This window comes from Giraffa tippelskirchi, chromosome 3 (genome assembly GCF_054371585.1).
Source record: "Giraffa tippelskirchi isolate mGirTip1 chromosome 3, T2T-mGirTip1v1.2.pri, whole genome shotgun sequence".
Classification (NCBI taxonomy): Eukaryota; Metazoa; Chordata; class Mammalia; order Artiodactyla; family Giraffidae; genus Giraffa; species Giraffa tippelskirchi.
Genome location: NC_137277.1, coordinates 178,141,848 through 178,159,886, shown reverse-complemented (window position 1 = coordinate 178,159,886; position 18,039 = coordinate 178,141,848). Strand labels below are relative to the sequence as shown.

The following is an 18,039-nucleotide window of genomic DNA, read 5'->3' as shown; positions in this document are numbered from 1 at the left end:
AGAGCCTGGCAGGCTATAGTCCATGGGATTGCAAAGAGTCGGACACAGCTGAGCAACTGACATTTCTTCTTTCACTTGTCATAAATTTTAGAATTAACTCATGAATGGTACAAACAAATCTCCTAGGATTTTGGTTGAAATTTCAGTGACTCTGTGCATCAGCTTAGGGAGAATTGATATCTTGGGAATATTAAGTTTTTGAATCCATGAACATTGTATATATCTCCATTTAATTACGTCTTTTTAAATGTCTTATATAAAGATTTCCTTTAACTTCTTTATTGTGAAATATTAGCACAGAAAACTGCATAAAACAAATATTCAATTTAACAAATTGATGTAAACATACACATGAACACCAGCTAGTTCAAGAAATAATAAAACATTCTGGTACCTCAGAAACCTGCACGTGTCCCTTCCTGATTGTAGCCTCTTCTCTTCCCCCACAGGTAACTAGAATTCTGACTTTTCTGTTAACTGCTTCCTTGCTGTTGATCATAATTCAACTACCTTATTATCCATTCTTAAATAATATAGTTTAATTTTGCTGAATTTAATATAAATGGAATTATACAATATGTATTTTTTGTGTGTAGTTGTAGCTTGTTCATATTAATTACTGTGTAGTAATTAATTGTAGAATATACCACAACTTATCCATTCCACTGTTGAGGGGGAGTTGAGAATTTGGCTATCAATATAAAGTTTTATAATTTTCTCCATAAAGGTGTGATGTACCTCTTGTACTAGATTTTTTCCCCATTACTTCATTTTTTTAATTGTATCATAAACTGTATTTTTTGAGCTTTTTATTTATTTTTAGAATTTAACACATGACTTTTCCTTTTATTCATAAGTTCTGAGTATACATTTTGGTGTCACAAATTGAACTTTTTATTTTTTAATTGTTTACTGGTATATAGGAGCTCAGCTGGTAAAGAATCCACCTGCAATGCAGGAGACCCTGGTTCGATTCCTGGGTCAGGAAGATCCCCTGGAGAAGTCATAGGCTGCACACTCCAATATTCTTGGACTTCCCTGGTGGCTCAGACTGTAAAGAATTCGCCTGAAATGCAGGAGCCACGTGTTCAGTCCCTGGGTTGGAAAAATCCCCTGGAGAAGGGAATGGCAAGCTCCTTCAGTATTCTTGCCTGGAGAATTCCATAGATTGAGGAGCCTGGCAGGTTACAGTCCATGTCTGACTCGAAAAGAGTCAGACATGACTGAGTGACTTTCACTTCACATAAAAATTCAATCCTTTTTTCTTTTTAAAGTATTATTATTGTTTTGGCCATGCCCCATAGCATGCAAGATCTTAGTTCCCTGATAAGGGGTCTGACCTGTGCCCCCTGCAGTGGAAGTACTGGAGTCCTAACCACTGGACTGCCAGGGAGTTCTCAATGCTGTTCTTTTTTATTTAACCATATGTCCAAGATCCCTGAGGATCTGATTCTGCTATTAGTTGTTTCTATGACTTCTTACCTCTTGTGCTTTGTTTCCTTGTGTGTTTTGTGATTTTTTTTTTTAATATTTATTTATTTGGTGGCGTTAGGTCTTTGTTGCAGCATTCAGAATCTTTTGTTGTGGTGCACAGACTCTCTAGTTGTGGCATGTGGGCTCAATGGTTGTGGCATGTGAGGTTAGTTGCTCCGTGGCATGTGGAGTATTATGTCCCTGACCAGGGATTGAACCTGCATCCCCTGCATTTCAAGGGGGATTCTTAACCATTGGACCACCAGGGAAGTCCTCTTTTGTGATTTTTGATTATGAGGTTATATTCCTTGAAACTTTGTGGCCTGGGAGGAAGATGAATTCTTAGCCTGAGATTTGCTTTTACTTTGTAAAAGAGGCAGCTTTTGAGATTGGCTTTGTCCTTCAGAGGTATGGGATAGGGATGAATTTCAAATAGTAGAAAGGCTTAATCAGAGTCACTGTGGTGGGAAGCTCTGTAGATCTTGTTGAGGAAGAGTTATTTTCTGGAGGATTATGTTTATGAAAGAGGGTAGTGGGGAGGATTAGATTGGAAAAGGAACCTTGCAAAGTTCCTTGATTACTGTTGTTGTTGTTCAGTCGCTCAGTCATGTCTGATTCTTTGTGACCCCATGGACTGCAGCATGCCACACCCTGTCCTTCAGCATCTCCTGGACCTTGCTCAAACTCATGTCCATTGAGCCAATGATGCCATCCAACCATCTCGTCCTCTGTCGTCCCCTTCTCCTATGCTGGACTTTAAAGTTGATTTTAAAGTCCCCTTGATTACTATACTAGACTTTAAAATCTTTTCTTTTGTCATTGAATGTTCTAGAAGAGGGCATTGACTTGTTAGAGATTTTTGTGATACCATTATGGAAGATGGATTGGAAGAGGGTTAGACTGGATATAACTGGAACTGATTAGGAGACCAGATAATCATCCAAATGCGAGTTAATTTATTATGACAACAGATTTTTATTGAGCACTTGCGATAGCTGCACAGGGTCTCAGTTCCCCGACAAGGGATTGAACTTGGGTCATGGCAGTGAAAGCTTGGAATCCTACCCCCTAGGTCACCTGTGAACTCCTCCCCTGTCCTGTTTTCTTAGAATGCAGACGACCTGCTTCTGGCCTCCCAGAGTAAAATAAGCAGCACAATTTCTATACAGGTTGAATGTGATGACAAGGAAGTACAGGGTTCTCAGGGGAGCACTTCAGAGAGTTACTTAACTGAGACTCTGGGGGTCAAGGACAGCTTTCTGGGGAAATTAACTTTTCAATTGCAACCTAAAGGTTGCATAGAGGATGTGAAGAGAACAGTATTCTAGGCCATAGCAAGTGCAAAGGCCTAAAGATGGGAGAGAATTTCCTTAGAGAATTGCTAGTAAAGTTGTGCTCAGCAGATTGGTACAGTCAATTCATGAGAAAAATTCAGCCCCTCAAACATTCTTGTTTAACTCATGAAGTATTTGTAAGAACTTTATGTTAGTATCCAACCTTTGAAATAAATGGGATTTAACCCAGAAGACCCTGGCATTTAGGCCCAGATTCGCTCACTAGTTTTTATTTATTTATTTGTTTGAAGCACCAAGTTAGCTAAACTGCCTGGCTCTTACAAGTGCTTTGAATTTGGTGTTCCTAGGCTAGAGCATAAAATATTTTAGGAGGATTCTAGAGAGGTGAGCAGGGACCCAATTATTTTGGTTTTTCAAACCAAACTAAAGAGATTGAGCTTGATCTTGTGAGTAATGAAGCCACTGAAGGGTTTTTAGAGGGGAGTGACATGATTCAGTTTGAACTTTAGACAGATTACTCTGGCTGTACAATTGAGAATAGATTGACAATTGTTAAGGTTAAGGGTGTGATACCAGTTGGAAGATTGTTGCCACTATCCAAGCCAAAAATGTGTGACCTGCGGATGGAAGTGGACAGGTTTGACAGAGACATTGGCAGTAGTTTCAAGAGAAGTTGAATGTAGCAGATGAGGAGTCAAGGGTGATGCTCTGACTTTGGTCTGGAGCAACTGAGTGGGGAGAATAGGAAACCTGGGAAAGAGGAGCATAGGAGAAGCAAGGTGGTGGGTGCAGTCAGTATTATGGAGAGGGGAAAAAACATTGTGGAGGTATAATGAAAGGGATTGGCAATGGATTGAAATGGAAGGCAAGAAGGACAGAATTAAAGATGACACTTCACTAACAAAAACAGCATAAGAGGAGTTCTGGAAGTTAAATTTGAATGCCTCCAGGCTCTCAACAAGTTGTTATGTCCAGTAGAATTTGAAGTGCCTGTAGGATTTGTGAGTGGAACTGGCTGGGAAGCTATAGGAATTGTGAATCTGAAACTTAGAACATCAAGATGGAGTGAAAGTCTGGGCAGTCACCTGTCTAGAAGGGATCGCCAAAGCAGAGCTTTGACAACATTGTCAAGAGTGTAAAGGGCTTAGTATAGTGAAAACAACTTAGTATTTGGAACTAGTACTTGCTTCTTTCACTATGGGTTTGTTTTTTGTTTTTTTAATAAAACAGTATCTGTCTTTTTCCAAGATTTATTTATGTCTGAGCTTGGTCTTCACTGCTGCTTGTGGGCTTTTCTAGTTGTAGTGAGCAGGGGCTACTCTTCATTGCAGTGCGCAGGCTTCTCGTTGTGGGGGCTTCTCTTGTTGTTGAGCACAGCCCTAGGCTAGAAGGCTTCAGTAGCTGCAGAGCTCGGGCTTAATTGCTTTGTGGCATGTGGGATCTTCGTGGACCAGGGATCGAACCTGAGTCTCCTGCATTGGAAGCAGATTCTTAACTACTGGACCACCTCAGAAGCCCCTGTCTTTCATTCTTAATATTCCTCATTAAATGAGAGTCAGGTAGTACCTGGAGCCAGACCTCTGGGTTATTACAGCTTACTAGCTGTGTAACCTTTGGCAAATTATGTTTAACTCCTCTCTGCTGTAGTTTCCTTACTGCAGAGTGAAGATAATAATAGTATGAACTTTAAAAGATTGTCTTAAGGATCATATTGGATAGCATATAAAGTGCCCGAAATGGTGGCTGGCACAGAGTAAACAATTACTATTAGTTGTATTGAAAATGCTTTATAAACTGTAAAAGTATGGGTTATTAGAAAAGAAGAGAGTTGTCTTTGAAGGAGACCCACCTTTAAGGGATAAGAGGAAAAGAACTTTTATTTTTATTAAATTTTTTTGGCTGCACCCACACGGCATGTGGAACTTCCCCAAGCAGGGATTGAACCCACGCCCCCTGCAGTGGAAGTGCAGAATCTTAACCATTGGACCACCAGGGAAGTCTGTTCTTTTTAATTAAAAATTTCTTTGGGAGAATTTTTAAAAAGAGGACAGGCTGAATCGGAATCTTGGGATAACCAGGAAATTACTGTGTCAAAAAAGTTTTGTTTTTTTTAAATATTTTTTTATTTGGCCTCACCTGGGCCCAGTTACAGCATGCTGGATCTGCATTGTGGCAGGTGGGAGCTTTAGTTCCGGAATGTAAACTCTTAGTTGCAGCATGTGGGATCTAGTTCCCCGACCAGGAATCGAACCTAGGCCCCCTGTCTTGGGAACAGAGTCTTAGTCACTGGACCCCCCAGGAAAGTCCCTCAAGGCAGTTTTTATGGGGAGGATGTGATCAGAATTATTGGTGTGATGAGGATTTATAAAGGATTTGCCATCTATTTCAGTCAGTACTAGTCACCCCTTCTTGAAATCTTAGAGCCATTTGGCCCATAGTTGTATATTGTTATATTTAATATTGAAGTAATAATTTGTGAAACAATTTACAAAGAGATTTAATAATCTCATCCACTTCTCACAACTTTCCTCTGAAGTAGATATTGTTATCTCTATTTGGTAAATGAGGAAATTGAGGCCCAAGCGATAGACTTGCCACCACAGTTAAAAACTTAAAACAATTTTTTAGATTTAAAAAATGGGAAAAGAAATAGACTTGCCTAAGCAATACAGCTTGAGTTGCAGTCTAGGCTGTGAAATACTGAATATCTTTTGATAATCTTGTTTGCTTAACTACATTGTGAGTATCTTGAGGCCTGAATCTAATCAGTAATTTCTTTTTATCCTGTGTAGCTCACTGCTGAGTGAAGACTGGCCATGGTCAAGAATAACCTGCTCTTCTCCCCTCTGTCCTCTAGCGCCCTCACAAAGCCAATGCTGAGGAGATGACCAAGTACCACAGTGATGACTACATTAAATTCTTACGCTCCATCCGCCCAGATAACATGTCTGAGTACAGCAAGCAGATGCAGAGATGTAAGTGCATTCTGTTCCCTCTCTACTCTCAAGCCCCCGTTAGGTCTCCCTTCTAGTTGGAGAGACTCACCCTCCCTTCGCTTGTATCCTCCATTCAGGTGACACCTGATTTCCCCTGCTTTCTAAGGGTTCCACAGTGCTTCTTTTGTCTCAGGACTGGCTTTGTTTCCTGATTTTAAGGAATAGAGACTGAGCATTGTCCAGTTAGGTTCACAATACCATCCCCTCCAAACCATAATTGTAATGGAGAAAGCACTGGTCTGGGAGAGGGAGACAGGTGATACAGGTCCCAGCTCTGACTCTTAACTGACTGGGCAAGTCACTTCTCCTTAGATTTTTCTTTTGTAAAGTGGACTGGATGGCATCCCATGCAGCTGTAACTGCTCTCACTGTGTGAGTGTTAGTTGAGAACTTAGCAGCTACTTAGGACAGACTCTAGATGATGTCATCTTTGAGTTGAGGTGATTCTGCCCCTGGCCCCTGGGACTTGAAACCAGAACAGGTCTCATTTCAGAAGCCACACTCATCTTGTAGGAATTATGGTGATTGTTTTAGTTGTGGGGAAAAATACGTTCCAATTTGGGAAGAAACTATCATACATGATTTCTCACTTGTATTATTTTAGAAATTATCCTGTAGCACCTGAGATCTCAGAATAAAACAGTGTAATGGTATTATCTAGAAGAAGTTTTGAGTAGTTTATGATAGTTTATTTTGGCATACCAGGAAATCTGTGACACTTTCTTGTTACTACTGGCCACAAGGTAATCTGATTCCTAAGGCAGAAATTCATTTGTTACAATAATTGTGCACTGCTAATGATTACAGAACTACAGAGACCTTTTTGGAAGCATTAAGCTTCTTTGCCACCCACAACTCCAGGACCAGCTGCCCCATCTAAGGTATTTACTGTCTAAATTGGCAGGGTCTTATTTCATTTCACTCTGTCTCAAGGTGAGACAGATTCCTTCCTTTGCTCTCAATGCCTTTAGGGCGTTCTGAAACTTATTTAGGCCAGTGATCAGGCTCTGCTCTCAGCAGAGAGGGCTCTCATTAATGAAGCAGCTTGGTATTGCAGCAAAAGAATGAGCTCTGATGTCTTAGTTTGAAGCCTGTAGCTCTGCCACTTAGCTATGTGTTTTTGAGGAAGTCCCCTAGCCTCTTTGAGCCTTGTTTTCTGCTCTTTAAAAGGAAGACGGTAGTGCCTATTTTATAACGGATTTGGGGGGAAAAGTAAGATAATGTATTTAAAGCACCAACTGTCAGTGAAGGTGAACAGTAGCTTTTGCTCTTATGACTTACTGCTTTTTTTATTTTCAAATCTTGCAAGGCAGACAACATATTAGGCCCTTGGGTGTGCACTAGTTTGATTCTGGCTCCCAGTTTGCTCCAGTTTTCCCAAAATGAGCATTCTAAAGTTGTACATTAAAAAATTAGGTCTGAGATTTTCTATCATTGCAGGTGGAGGTAAGAAGGATGAGGCTTTCTAAAGACTTCAAGGTACTTACTGACATGAATCAAAGAGATGTCACTTAGTGCAGTGCTTTATAACCAGGGGTGTCTACAGAGATAACAACAGGGATGAAGAGCTGAGCTCTTTTTCAGTATTTACCAACACCTAACCTAGGAAGTTGGGCTTCCCTGGTGGCTCAGTGCTAAAGAATCCACCTGCCAACACAGGGGACCTGGGGTTCAGTCCTTAGGTTGGGAAGATCCCTTGAGAAGGAAATGGCTACCCACTCCAGTATTCTTGCCAGGGAAATCCCAAGGACAGGGGAGCCTGGAGGACTACAGTCCATGGGGTCACAAGAGTCCGACACGACTTAGCAAATAAACCACCACCATGAACCTGAGAAGTTATACCTCTAATAAGACCAAATAAGTCAGATTTCCTTGCTCTTGGCTAGAATGTAATTTAAATGCTTTGTGTTCACTTTGAGACTTTGAGAATCTAAATTAGAAGTTCTGATCTAATATTTAATAATGGGAACATAAATAAATGCATTTTGGTGGGGGGCAGATAGTCTATCAAAACATGAGGCTCATGGTAGAAACATGATAAAAGGAACTTGTGCTAATAAAATGTGGAGGCATGCTTTTCCATTTTATAAACTACAGAGGTGAAATGACTTTCCCAGCAAGATAGTGGTAGAATGAAGAATGGAACTCTAGTTTCCTGACTCTGGAGTATTTTATCGATCAATTTATTTTGGCTGTGCTGTGCGGCGTGTGGGATTTTAGTTCCTGGACCAGGAATCGAACCCACATCCTCCACATTGGAAGCATGGAGTCTTTACTGCTGGATACCAGGGAAGTCCCTGGAGTATTTTAAAATATGTTGCAAATAAAATATTTCAGACACACAAAAAAAGTATAAAGATAATGTAATGAACATCCATGTTCCTATAATCAGCCTAAGAAAGAAAATGTTACCAATGCAGTTGAAGCCCCCTGGGCACCTCTATTTGATCACATGCCCTTTTTCTTCTACTCCCCTCTCCACCCCGCTACCACCACCACCACCGCCACTAAGGAGTAAGCACTATCCTGAAGTCAGTGTTTAATCCCATACATCTCTCTCTGCAGTATGTTTTTTACTGCCTTCTCAACCTACACCTGCTCCCATATCTCTCACCCAGTATTGCTCCCCATCAGTCTAAAGCCAGGCTAAGAATGAGAAAAGTATTTATAGTGGGAAGAGAGAAAACCCATAGAAAACTCCTCCCTAGTCTCACAGATTAGTCCAGGTGAGGGTCTGCTCTCCCATTTTACCCCTTTTCTGTCTGTAATCACATAGCTCCTGGGAATAATGGACTGGCCATTTGAGCTGCATATTGATGTTGGGGCCTGAAGGAAAATATTTTTTCTCATTTCTAAAATACCAATTTCTTCCCATGGGGGCTCCACATCAAACAGGAGTATAAGCAAAGCTTTAGAAACCAGACAGGCCAAACCCACCAAAGGAGGAAGCCGCCAGAGAGGGAAATCAATTGCCAATGGATAAATAAATAGCTTGGCCTCAGGGACCAAAGTTCTTATTGACACAGCCTCCCAATGTTTACCTGGGAAGTGAGGGAGAGGGCCACCTTCTGCTTGCCCCCTTACGCTCACCATCCTTCCTCACAGCACTGTTCCTGGAAGGGCTCCAGGTCAGAGCACCCTCCCAAGTTTAGGGCAGTACTGGGGTTGGTAACTCTAGTGGCTGTTGCAAACCTTGAGCTTCAGCTGTGTCTCAACAGGTCACCACAGTCTAAACTGGGCTCTCCTACCCTCCTCATCCTAGGGCTCCCCCTCTTTACTCCATTTTTATTGATAATAGTGGGTAGAGTGTCAAGGCTGAGGCAAGAGAACATGGATTTAGCCCCAACCCTGCCTCTAACTTCTGGGTATCATTGATACCTCACGTTCCTTTTTCGTGAGAGGAGACTTGGAGCTGTAAAGTTCCTCTCTAGCTCTGAGTCTGTAGATTTCAAATGTGCTTCCCTTCCTGTCATTTTCATTTTATTTGCATTATTGTTTGCATGTGTTTCCACATTATGTGTTAGTTTGTACTTTTACCCTTTCAGGCCTGAGATAACTTTCCTCCAGTTGTCACTTGTTGTAGTAGAAAGAGCACTGAACTGTGGGAGTCAAGACACCCGGACTCTGGTTCTACCACCGCCTGGTTATATAGCCTTGGGCAAGTCAGTTAACTTCACATCTGTTTGTTCCTCTGCACAGTGGGGTTGATGTGGGTCCTGTCCATCTTTTATGGAGTTGTTAGGCAGATTCAATGAGATTGTGTATGTGAAATTACTGGGAAAAAGGCCAGAGAATATTTTCATGGGCTTTTAGGACGGACAGACCAATCCTTGAATACTGCCTCTGCCCTTTACTGGCAGTTACCTCTTTGAGCCTATTTCCCCACTTATAAAACAGGACCAAATCCTACCTCAGAAAGTTGTGTGAGCATAGACGACACCAGGTATTTAAAGCACTTAGCATGGTGTCCGGCATTGTTAAGCATCAGTGGATGATAGTAAAGGTCTCTGTTCTTTGCTTCCTTGTTGACCAGCTGGAGTGAGATCCAGGAACAAACCCAGGCTGGAATAAGAAGCCAAATTTTTCTCCCTCGGGAATGAAACAACATTTTCCAAGTACTTACTTGCTGAATGCTTCCCCATGTAAGGTTTCTATTAATCTTGTCAAGAATTAGGTGAGGTGGATATCACTATTGCTTGTTACAGATAATGAGCCAAAGGTCAAGGAAGTTAAATGACTGGACCCAGTCCCACAGCCAGTAAGCAGGAGGGCCTGGAAAAGAACCCAAGCCTTCTGAATCCAAATGCTGTGTTTTTTCCATCAGCTCATAAATAATGTAAACAAAACCAAAAGGAAATTGTGGAAACTAACCTTTTCGTGTTTTTTCAAGTCAACGTTGGTGAGGACTGTCCGGTATTTGATGGCCTGTTTGAGTTCTGTCAGCTGTCTACTGGTGGCTCTGTGGGTAAGGAATATATACCCTTCATTAAGGGCTGTTCTGGGTTGTACCAGTGTGGTCTGTCTTTTAGGCCACTGTCCCAGTGAGGCTGACCTGTGACCATGTAAAATGGTCCTGTGGGTTTTATGTTAGGTCCTTAAAATGTTACTGTGCTTCAGTCCGAGCCCAGGTTCAATCTGACATGGTGCAGACGTGCATCCTTGCCTGTCCTTTCCTACTAAGACGCCCTGTATACAGGAACTCCCCGCAGGCCTCATGGGGTTGTTGAGATGCTGAACATAGAAGTAATTTGTGAACTGCAAAGTGCTGTAAACATTGGAAGTGTCATCATCTGTGTCTTACAAAAGAGCATGGTAATTACGTTTAGAGGTCAGAAACACTCCCCACATATCTCCCACTTCCATTAGTAATATCTATGTTATCTCTGGGAACACCCTACCATTTCTTAACAAATTTTTATTTTTCTATGATCATTGTTTTTTCTCCTCCCCTTTCTCTACCACCTCCCAATATAATCTCAGAAAACAAAGAAGTATACGGAGAAAAAAAATTGACCACAATCACACTGTCCATGGATAACCATCATTACCATTTTGGTATTTGTACATCCATGCTTTTTTCTTTGTGCACATATCTGGACAAAACATATATTCATCTATATTTTACAAAAATGTGTTGTATATGTATAGTTTTGTGCCTCCCTCCTACGTTTTTTACTTAGTAAATCTGGTTTTTATTTTTATTTTTTGGTCATGCTATGTGGCTTGCAGGATCTTAGTTCCTGGACTAGGGATTGAACCTGGGCCCGTGGCAGTGAAAGTGCTGAGTCTAACCACTGGACTGCCAGGGAAGTCCCTACTTATTAACTCTTTAAAATTTATCTGTAATAAGGTTTAGCATGATATCTAGTGGCTACATGATTATTCTATGTTGCGGACCAACTTCAGTTGATATAATGGGTCCACTCAGGTTGCTCTGTGTTGGTGTTGTTTTTTTTCCACACCATGCAGCTTGAAGGATCTGTCTTAGTTCTCTGGCCAGGGATTGAACTTGACCCCTTGGCAGTGGAAGTGTGGAGTCCTAACCACTGGACTGCCCGGGGATTTCCTTATGTTTTTGTTGCTGTTAAAGTCATACTGCCACAAAGGCACTTGCACACATGGTGTGTATTTTTCTCTCACTTCTTCTTGGACCTATTTGTACCTCAAGCCTCTGTCTACTACATTTGGTATCTTCAAAATATTTTGACCATGAACCACAGTAAGAAATACATTTACACTTAAAATCCAAGTTATGGATGCACTCGCACACACATATCCCCTCCTGCTCAGCAGCTAGTTTCACAAAAGAGTGGTTACCTTTCCTGTTACTCTGATGTTTTTATTCTATAGTCCATCTCATTTAAAAAATATATATATATATACTAACCATAACCCACTAAACCAATTTTAAGGCCTGCTAGTGAGTTTTACCACTTTCAGTTTGGAAAACAGTTTTTTTAGAGTAGCCAATATTGTGTTTATTCCCATTGGAGTGGGCAGAGGGAGAGGGCTAGCTGGTGAATTGTACAGTTCAGCTATTAAATAGGCAGGTCCTACCTCTCACTGGGTTCCCATGGTTTCTTGGGGAAAGGGGAGAGAGGGACTTTGTGACAGACTTGTGTTCTTTCTTCCGGTGCCCAGCAAGTGCTGTGAAACTTAATAAGCAGCAGACGGACATCGCTGTGAATTGGGCTGGGGGCCTACACCATGCAAAGAAGTCCGAGGCATCTGGCTTCTGTTACGTCAATGATATCGTCTTGGCCATCCTGGAACTGCTAAAGTATGCCTGCCTGGCCTTGTCTCTTGGCGGAGCACCTTAGGGCAGGTTCCCACTTCCCTCTCCCCGGGCTTGCCTCCCTAGTTTGCTTTTCCTAGCGGCATGCCAGCTAGGATGTGTTCGGTGAGTGTCTCTGGCCATCCTCTCCTTGACGAGGCCTTGATTTGATCTGAGCCCACGGCAAGATCAGGGGCAGGTGCTGCTCAGATCCTGCCTCCAGAATGTCCCTGTGTGGCTGGAGTTGACCCTGGCTGTAGAGTAGGAAGATCGGACTTGGTCGGCTTGGTCAGGCCTCTGGAGACACCCTGCCGCTCTTCCACCTTCCTTCAGCCAGTTTCCACGTCTCTGGTGCTTAGAGATACCTGAGGGAGGCAGCCAGCCCGGTAAGCTGGGACCTGGCGCCCTTGGCGCGTCCCACTCCCAAAGAGCCCCCAGAACCCCCTGACCCCCTTCTGATCCTAGGTATCACCAGAGGGTGCTGTATATTGACATTGATATTCACCACGGCGATGGCGTGGAAGAGGCCTTCTATACCACAGACCGAGTCATGACTGTGTCCTTTCATAAATATGGAGAGTACTTCCCAGGAACTGGGGACCTACGGGTGAGAACTCCCTTCAGGGGCCAACCAGCTCACCCTCAGCTGCCAGCTCTAACTCTCCTATCTCATGTCACCAAAAACCACTTCCTGCCTCTTCTGCCATTTGGAGACCACACACCTGCCACGGTCTCTTTCCCTCTCTTGTTCTGGAGGAAGGGAATGATGGAGCATACAGGGTTGTGAGGGATGGGGGTCTCCTGACTCATTGCCCTTCCCTCCTGGCCACAGCTGAGTTGCATTACAGTGTTCAGATGTCCCAGACAGCTTGAATTTTAGGCTAGAAACATCAGGTTCTCTCCCATGGGCTAGGAATTGGGACCTTTGTGAACCAACTTAAGGGTTCTTAATGTTTTTAGGTTACCTTCCCCTTTGACCATCTGACTGAAAGCTGCTCTCTTCCCAGAAAAGTACATGAAATTTTACATTTGATATTGAATAGTTTAAATAGACACTTCCTCCTACTGAAGCCCATCCATGGACCTCAGGATAAGAATCCCTGAAAGCTAATTCATTAAACTCTTCTGCTTGTGTTAGCATGGATACAATGAAACCATCCACTTTGCCATGCCAGTGGCCCTTAGGTGAAAAAGTGGCATTAAGTCTGTTTGCTATGGCAAGCATTAGAATAACTGAGCATTTACAATTTTGAAGAATTCTTCTTCCCTTTCTGCTTTCCTTCCACACCTCCCTAGAGTTGAAGGTGGGGGAGTAGAGGAGTGAGCAGTAAAGCATTCTAGAAAAGGGTTGCTGTGGGGTGGGTGTTAATTCTGTGGTCCAGCCCCCAGCCACCTTTAACCCAGTCGAGAGGAAGAGATCTCATGCTGTGGGGGTGGGATATTCAGTCTCTGCCCCCATAAATGATTCTCAGCCTGGGTGCAGACTCAGTGGTTTGTCCAGAGACATGAGCTAGAGTTGTCCTGCCAGTGAGGGGAATGGTGCTAACTTGCTCTGTCCCTGGCCCACCTCATGGACCCAGCTTCTCTCTCTTAGAACCACTGCCTCTTTCCTTAGCCTTCCAGCACCTACCCTTGAGCTTCCTCCTAGCTTCATCTTTCAGTTTTACTTTAATGTCCTTCTTGATTAGGATATTGGAGCTGGCAAAGGCAAGTATTATGCTGTTAACTACCCTCTCCGAGATGGGATTGACGACGAGTCCTATGAGGCCATTTTCAAGCCGGTAAGTGGCGTTTCTACCACTGGGCTATAAGTGGGATTGGTTTAAGGGAGGGGTAGCAAAAGCACCTCAGGAATCTTTCCCCACCGAGAGGCTGGCTGGAAATGAGATGGATTGCATGCTGTATGGCCAGTTGAGAGAACAAAATTCTTCCAAGTATATATTTGAATCTGTTATCCAACACTGTTGTTATACAGGAATGTCTAAGGCATGATCTGTGTCCTTGAAGACCTCACAGTCCATGGTGTAGTCCATGGTGTGGGAGGCAGGCACATCCCCAACAGCATGTGGTCAGTGCTGTTTTTGAGGGATGAATAGAGGAACGAGAGAGAAAAACTGCTGCCTGAGCTGGGGAAAGGGTAGTCAGAGGTGATTTCACAGAGGTGGTGACATTTGAGCAGGACTCTGAGAAATGAGTTACTTGTGTGAAGAAGGCAGGGGCTGGAGGGGAGGAGTGGCAGAGGGAACAGCACCAGCAGAGGCACAGAGTTGCCAATATGTAGCATGTAGGCCTGTATGATGCAGGGACGGGTGTTGAAGGATGTGGTAGAAAATATTTGTTGGGTTAATATTTCAAAGGGAGCTTTGAAGGCCATGCTGAGGAGTTAAATCTTCACCTGTGAGCAACAAGGAACCAACCATTACTAGAGTAGTAACCTAGTTAGGTCAGGTAGTAGTTTAGCAAACACCAGGTGCCTACTATTAATATCTTGTAGTAAGGGTGACAGAGAAGCCTGAGTTATAGTCACTGTCCTCAGTCACATTGGAATCTAGTTGTGAGAATGAGATATACAAAAGCGAGGCAGCTCCTTGTAGTGTGAGGCTTCAAGTCTGTAGGACCAAATGCATAGAGCAGATGCAGCTAAGAGTCAGAAGAGCTTCTTGGAGCCAGTGGTCCTGGACCTGGAGAGCAGGGAAGGATATGGGGAATTGATAAGGAGGCTGTTTTAGGCTCAGCATTACTAGCGCTAGAAGACTCCTGGAAAACTGAACAAAGTAGGGAAATGGGAAGCCCAGACTGGTGCTCCCTTTTCTCTACTCCTCAGCCTGGGGGAGAGTGAAAAGGTAGGAGTGGCTAATAAGGAACAGAAGAAAGTGCTGTTCACACTTTCAGCCTGAACCCCAAATAGCTTTTCTTGAGGCTGGTGGTGACCAGGTTGTGTCCTTTCAGGTCATGTCCAAAGTAATGGAGATGTTCCAGCCCAGTGCAGTTGTCTTACAGTGTGGTTCTGACTCCCTGTCTGGGGATCGGTTAGGTTGCTTCAATTTAACCATCAAAGGTGAGTCCAGGTAGCATAGGGATGGGCAGGCAGGGTCCTGCTGGGTGCTCCTGTAACTTGGCACCCCTTCTCCCACCAAAGGGCATGCCAAGTGTGTAGAATTTGTGAAGAGCTTCAACCTGCCTATGCTGATGCTGGGAGGAGGTGGCTACACCATTCGTAATGTCGCCCGGTGCTGGACATATGAAACAGCTGTGGCCCTGGACACGGAGATCCCTAATGGTAATGGCTCCAGGGCCAGACTGGGCCGGGCAGTGCTGGAGCTCCTGTGTCCTTGAGCTCACACCCCCTTCCCGTTGGCTCTGCAACGTCTCCTCTTCAGACTCTGATTCTCTTGCTAGCCTCTTGTGGTTTTCAGACCATAGCCATCAATTTTTTTTCTGAGTCCTTTAGCTGCCCCTGTCCATTCTCCCTTGACTTCTGGTCTGGACAGAATTATCAGTAGTTATTTATAGCTTTGGAATTCATACTCTATAGGGTAATTAGAGTAGTGAGTAAGGGAGTACTCTCAATGAATATTGCCTAAATTTTTCTAAACCAGGGGCTTCAGCCTCCTTATACACAGGTAACGTCACATACACACACACAGACACCACTGGTGTGGACACTGGAGAATGGCTGTGGCTTTTAAACAGTTGAAATCCTATAGGTACCCAAGTCTCACCCCACCTTGAAGGCATGCTTCTGTTTGATAGTTGGGCTGACAGGCCCAGATAAACCTGCAAATGCTTTTCTCAGGGTTCCATGGTGGCCAGATCTCTTAACTTTCTCACCCCCCCCCACCCCAATTAGAGCTTCCATACAACGACTACTTCGAATACTTTGGACCAGATTTCAAACTTCATATCAGTCCTTCCAATATGACTAACCAGAACACTAATGAGTACCTGGAAAAGATCAAGTAAGTATACCCCTGTCCCACACACCCCTAATTGAACATTTCAAGCTCCGGTTGGTCCCTGACCAGAGCCCAGCCAACCTCTCTCCCATTGGCCATAGACAGCGACTGTTTGAGAACCTGAGAATGCTGCCCCACGCACCTGGGGTCCAAATGCAGGCCATCCCCGAGGATGCCATTCCAGAGGAGAGTGGTGACGAGGATGAAGAAGACCCTGACAAGCGCATCTCAAGTAAGACCCAAACCCCGGGGGCCTCTACCTTCCTACTCTGCAGGCTCTTCTGACTTCCGTCCACCGTTCCTGGCTCCACGTTCTCTCCAAGCTGCCCAGCTGTCGAGAACCCCAAGTGCTCGTACCTGTAGGGATCATTTAGAGTCCAGGTCCCCTTCCCTCAGTGTCTTTTGTGGAAACGTGCAGAAAAGCATTCTTTTCTGAGAGAAAGAATCTGCTCTCTCACTCGGATGCCCCATTACCTCCCAGTCTGTTCCTCGGACAAACGAATCGCCTGTGAGGAAGAGTTCTCCGACTCTGACGAGGAGGGAGAAGGCGGGCGCAAGAACTCTTCCAACTTCAAGAAAGCCAAGAGAGTCAAAACAGAAGATGAAAAAGAGAAAGACCCAGAAGAGAAGAAAGGTGAGGTTGGGTCGGGCCAGGCCCTGGAAGATGTATTTATGTAGGGCACTGGGAGGGGGAGCTAGCTGACTTGGCACTGTCAGCTCCTTGGGGTACTCCCTCAGCTATGTGGGCCTTCCTGTGGTTCCCAGAAGCGGCCCACAGAATGAAACTCAATTCGTCATCCTCACTGGCTGATTGAGCCCTGCCAGGTTCCAGAGCCAGGGACGTGCTCTCACATACCACCCAAGCCCTTTCCCAGTGCCTCACCCGTTTCCCAAGGGGCTGCCTCCACCCACTGGGTTTAGGCTCTAGCAGGCTGGGAAACCGGTCCAACCTGTTTGTTCTCTACAGGTCTAGCTGGGAGGGCTTGGGATGTACTTTTCTCTTTTGTATGTCCACTGAGCTGTGATGTTGGGAAGGGGTTTCAGGGTAAGTGGAGATCCCATGGGTCTTGCAGAGGGGCTGCCCTTGACGATCCCTGCATTCTTATGTTCTAGAAGTCACAGAAGAGGAGAAAACCAAGGAAGAGAAGCAGGAAGCCAAAGGGTGAGGAAAGAACTGTCTGTCTTCTCCCTGGCATTGGAGCACCAGCCCCTTTGTCCCACCACACCAAGAGGGAAAGCACAGGGACAGCTGGTCCAGCTTACAAAGGCCTCTTTCAGGGACCAGTCTGTCAGTTTCTGCAGTTCTAGGCACAGCTAGGAAGCCCCAGCCTTTAGCAGTCACCTGGGCAGCCGGGGGCCTGAGGAAGTCATTGTACCCTTACTTTTTCCGAGGCCTCTATGGTGGGTTATCTAATGCCAGTCTCTGCTCTCTCCACAGGGTCAAGGAAGAGGTCAAGTTGGCCTGAAGAGACCTCTGCAGTTCTGGCTTCTTGCCAAATCCCCACCTTTATCCCATAACCCCCCAGATTTTATATTTTCTATTTCTCTGTGTATTTATATAAAAATATATTAAATATAAATATCCCCAGGGACTAGACAGGAACCAGGGCCCTGAGGTCAGGGCACACATTAGGTGAGCTTTTCTGGTAGCTGCCTTGCAACCCGTCTCTCCCATACTCTTGAACCCTAATGGGTACTGGGTAAAAGGGATCCGCTTAAGCAGCCATAGGACAAAATCTTGAAGTGCCTGCTTAGTAGCTTTGAAAAGGTGCCCTTACTGAGCATTTGAGAAGGGGTGGCTGGGTCTTCAGGGACTCCTGTTGTTTTTTGGCTCTTAAGGTAACATCAGCCACTTTTAGATTGGTTCTGTTCTCATGCCTGCCCTCTCTGTCCTCCCCCAATTCTGCAGGTGAAGATTGGTAGTCTAGTTTCCATTTTGAGATACTATATTCATTTTTGTGAGAATCTTTGTAATAAAATGGTACATTTCTATACCCTCTTGAGCTCATCTCTACTCCATAGTATCCCCTGGGTTCACTTTGCCC

The 18,039-nt window shown here is 44.3% G+C and overlaps 1 protein-coding gene and 1 non-coding gene across 6 annotated transcripts in view; one reads left to right on the top strand and one right to left on the bottom strand.

Moving 5' to 3' along the window:
- Positions 1-17,988, top strand: part of HDAC1 (histone deacetylase 1) — a 32,154-nt gene extending 14,166 nt beyond the window's left edge. For all 5 annotated transcript variants that reach the window (XM_081585908.1, XM_081585906.1, XM_081585907.1 and 2 more), the window contains 12 exons: positions 5,626-5,743; positions 10,155-10,229; positions 11,906-12,044; positions 12,504-12,645; positions 13,727-13,819; positions 14,988-15,096; positions 15,178-15,318; positions 15,889-15,997; positions 16,096-16,226; positions 16,476-16,628; positions 17,108-17,156; positions 17,433-17,988. In XM_081585908.1, the coding sequence (XP_081442034.1) occupies positions 5,626-5,743; positions 10,155-10,229; positions 11,906-12,044; positions 12,504-12,645; positions 13,727-13,819; positions 14,988-15,096; positions 15,178-15,318; positions 15,889-15,997; positions 16,096-16,226; positions 16,476-16,628; positions 17,108-17,156; positions 17,433-17,460 (1,287 nt within the window). In that variant the 3' untranslated portion in view covers positions 17,461-17,988. The remainder of the gene's footprint in view (positions 1-5,625; positions 5,744-10,154; positions 10,230-11,905; positions 12,045-12,503; positions 12,646-13,726; positions 13,820-14,987; positions 15,097-15,177; positions 15,319-15,888; positions 15,998-16,095; positions 16,227-16,475; positions 16,629-17,107; positions 17,157-17,432) is intronic.
- Positions 4,692-4,764, bottom strand: TRNAG-UCC (transfer RNA glycine (anticodon UCC)). Its single transcript has one exon. It is a non-coding gene; the product is annotated as a tRNA-Gly (tRNA).
- Positions 17,989-18,039: the final 51 nt, after the last annotated feature.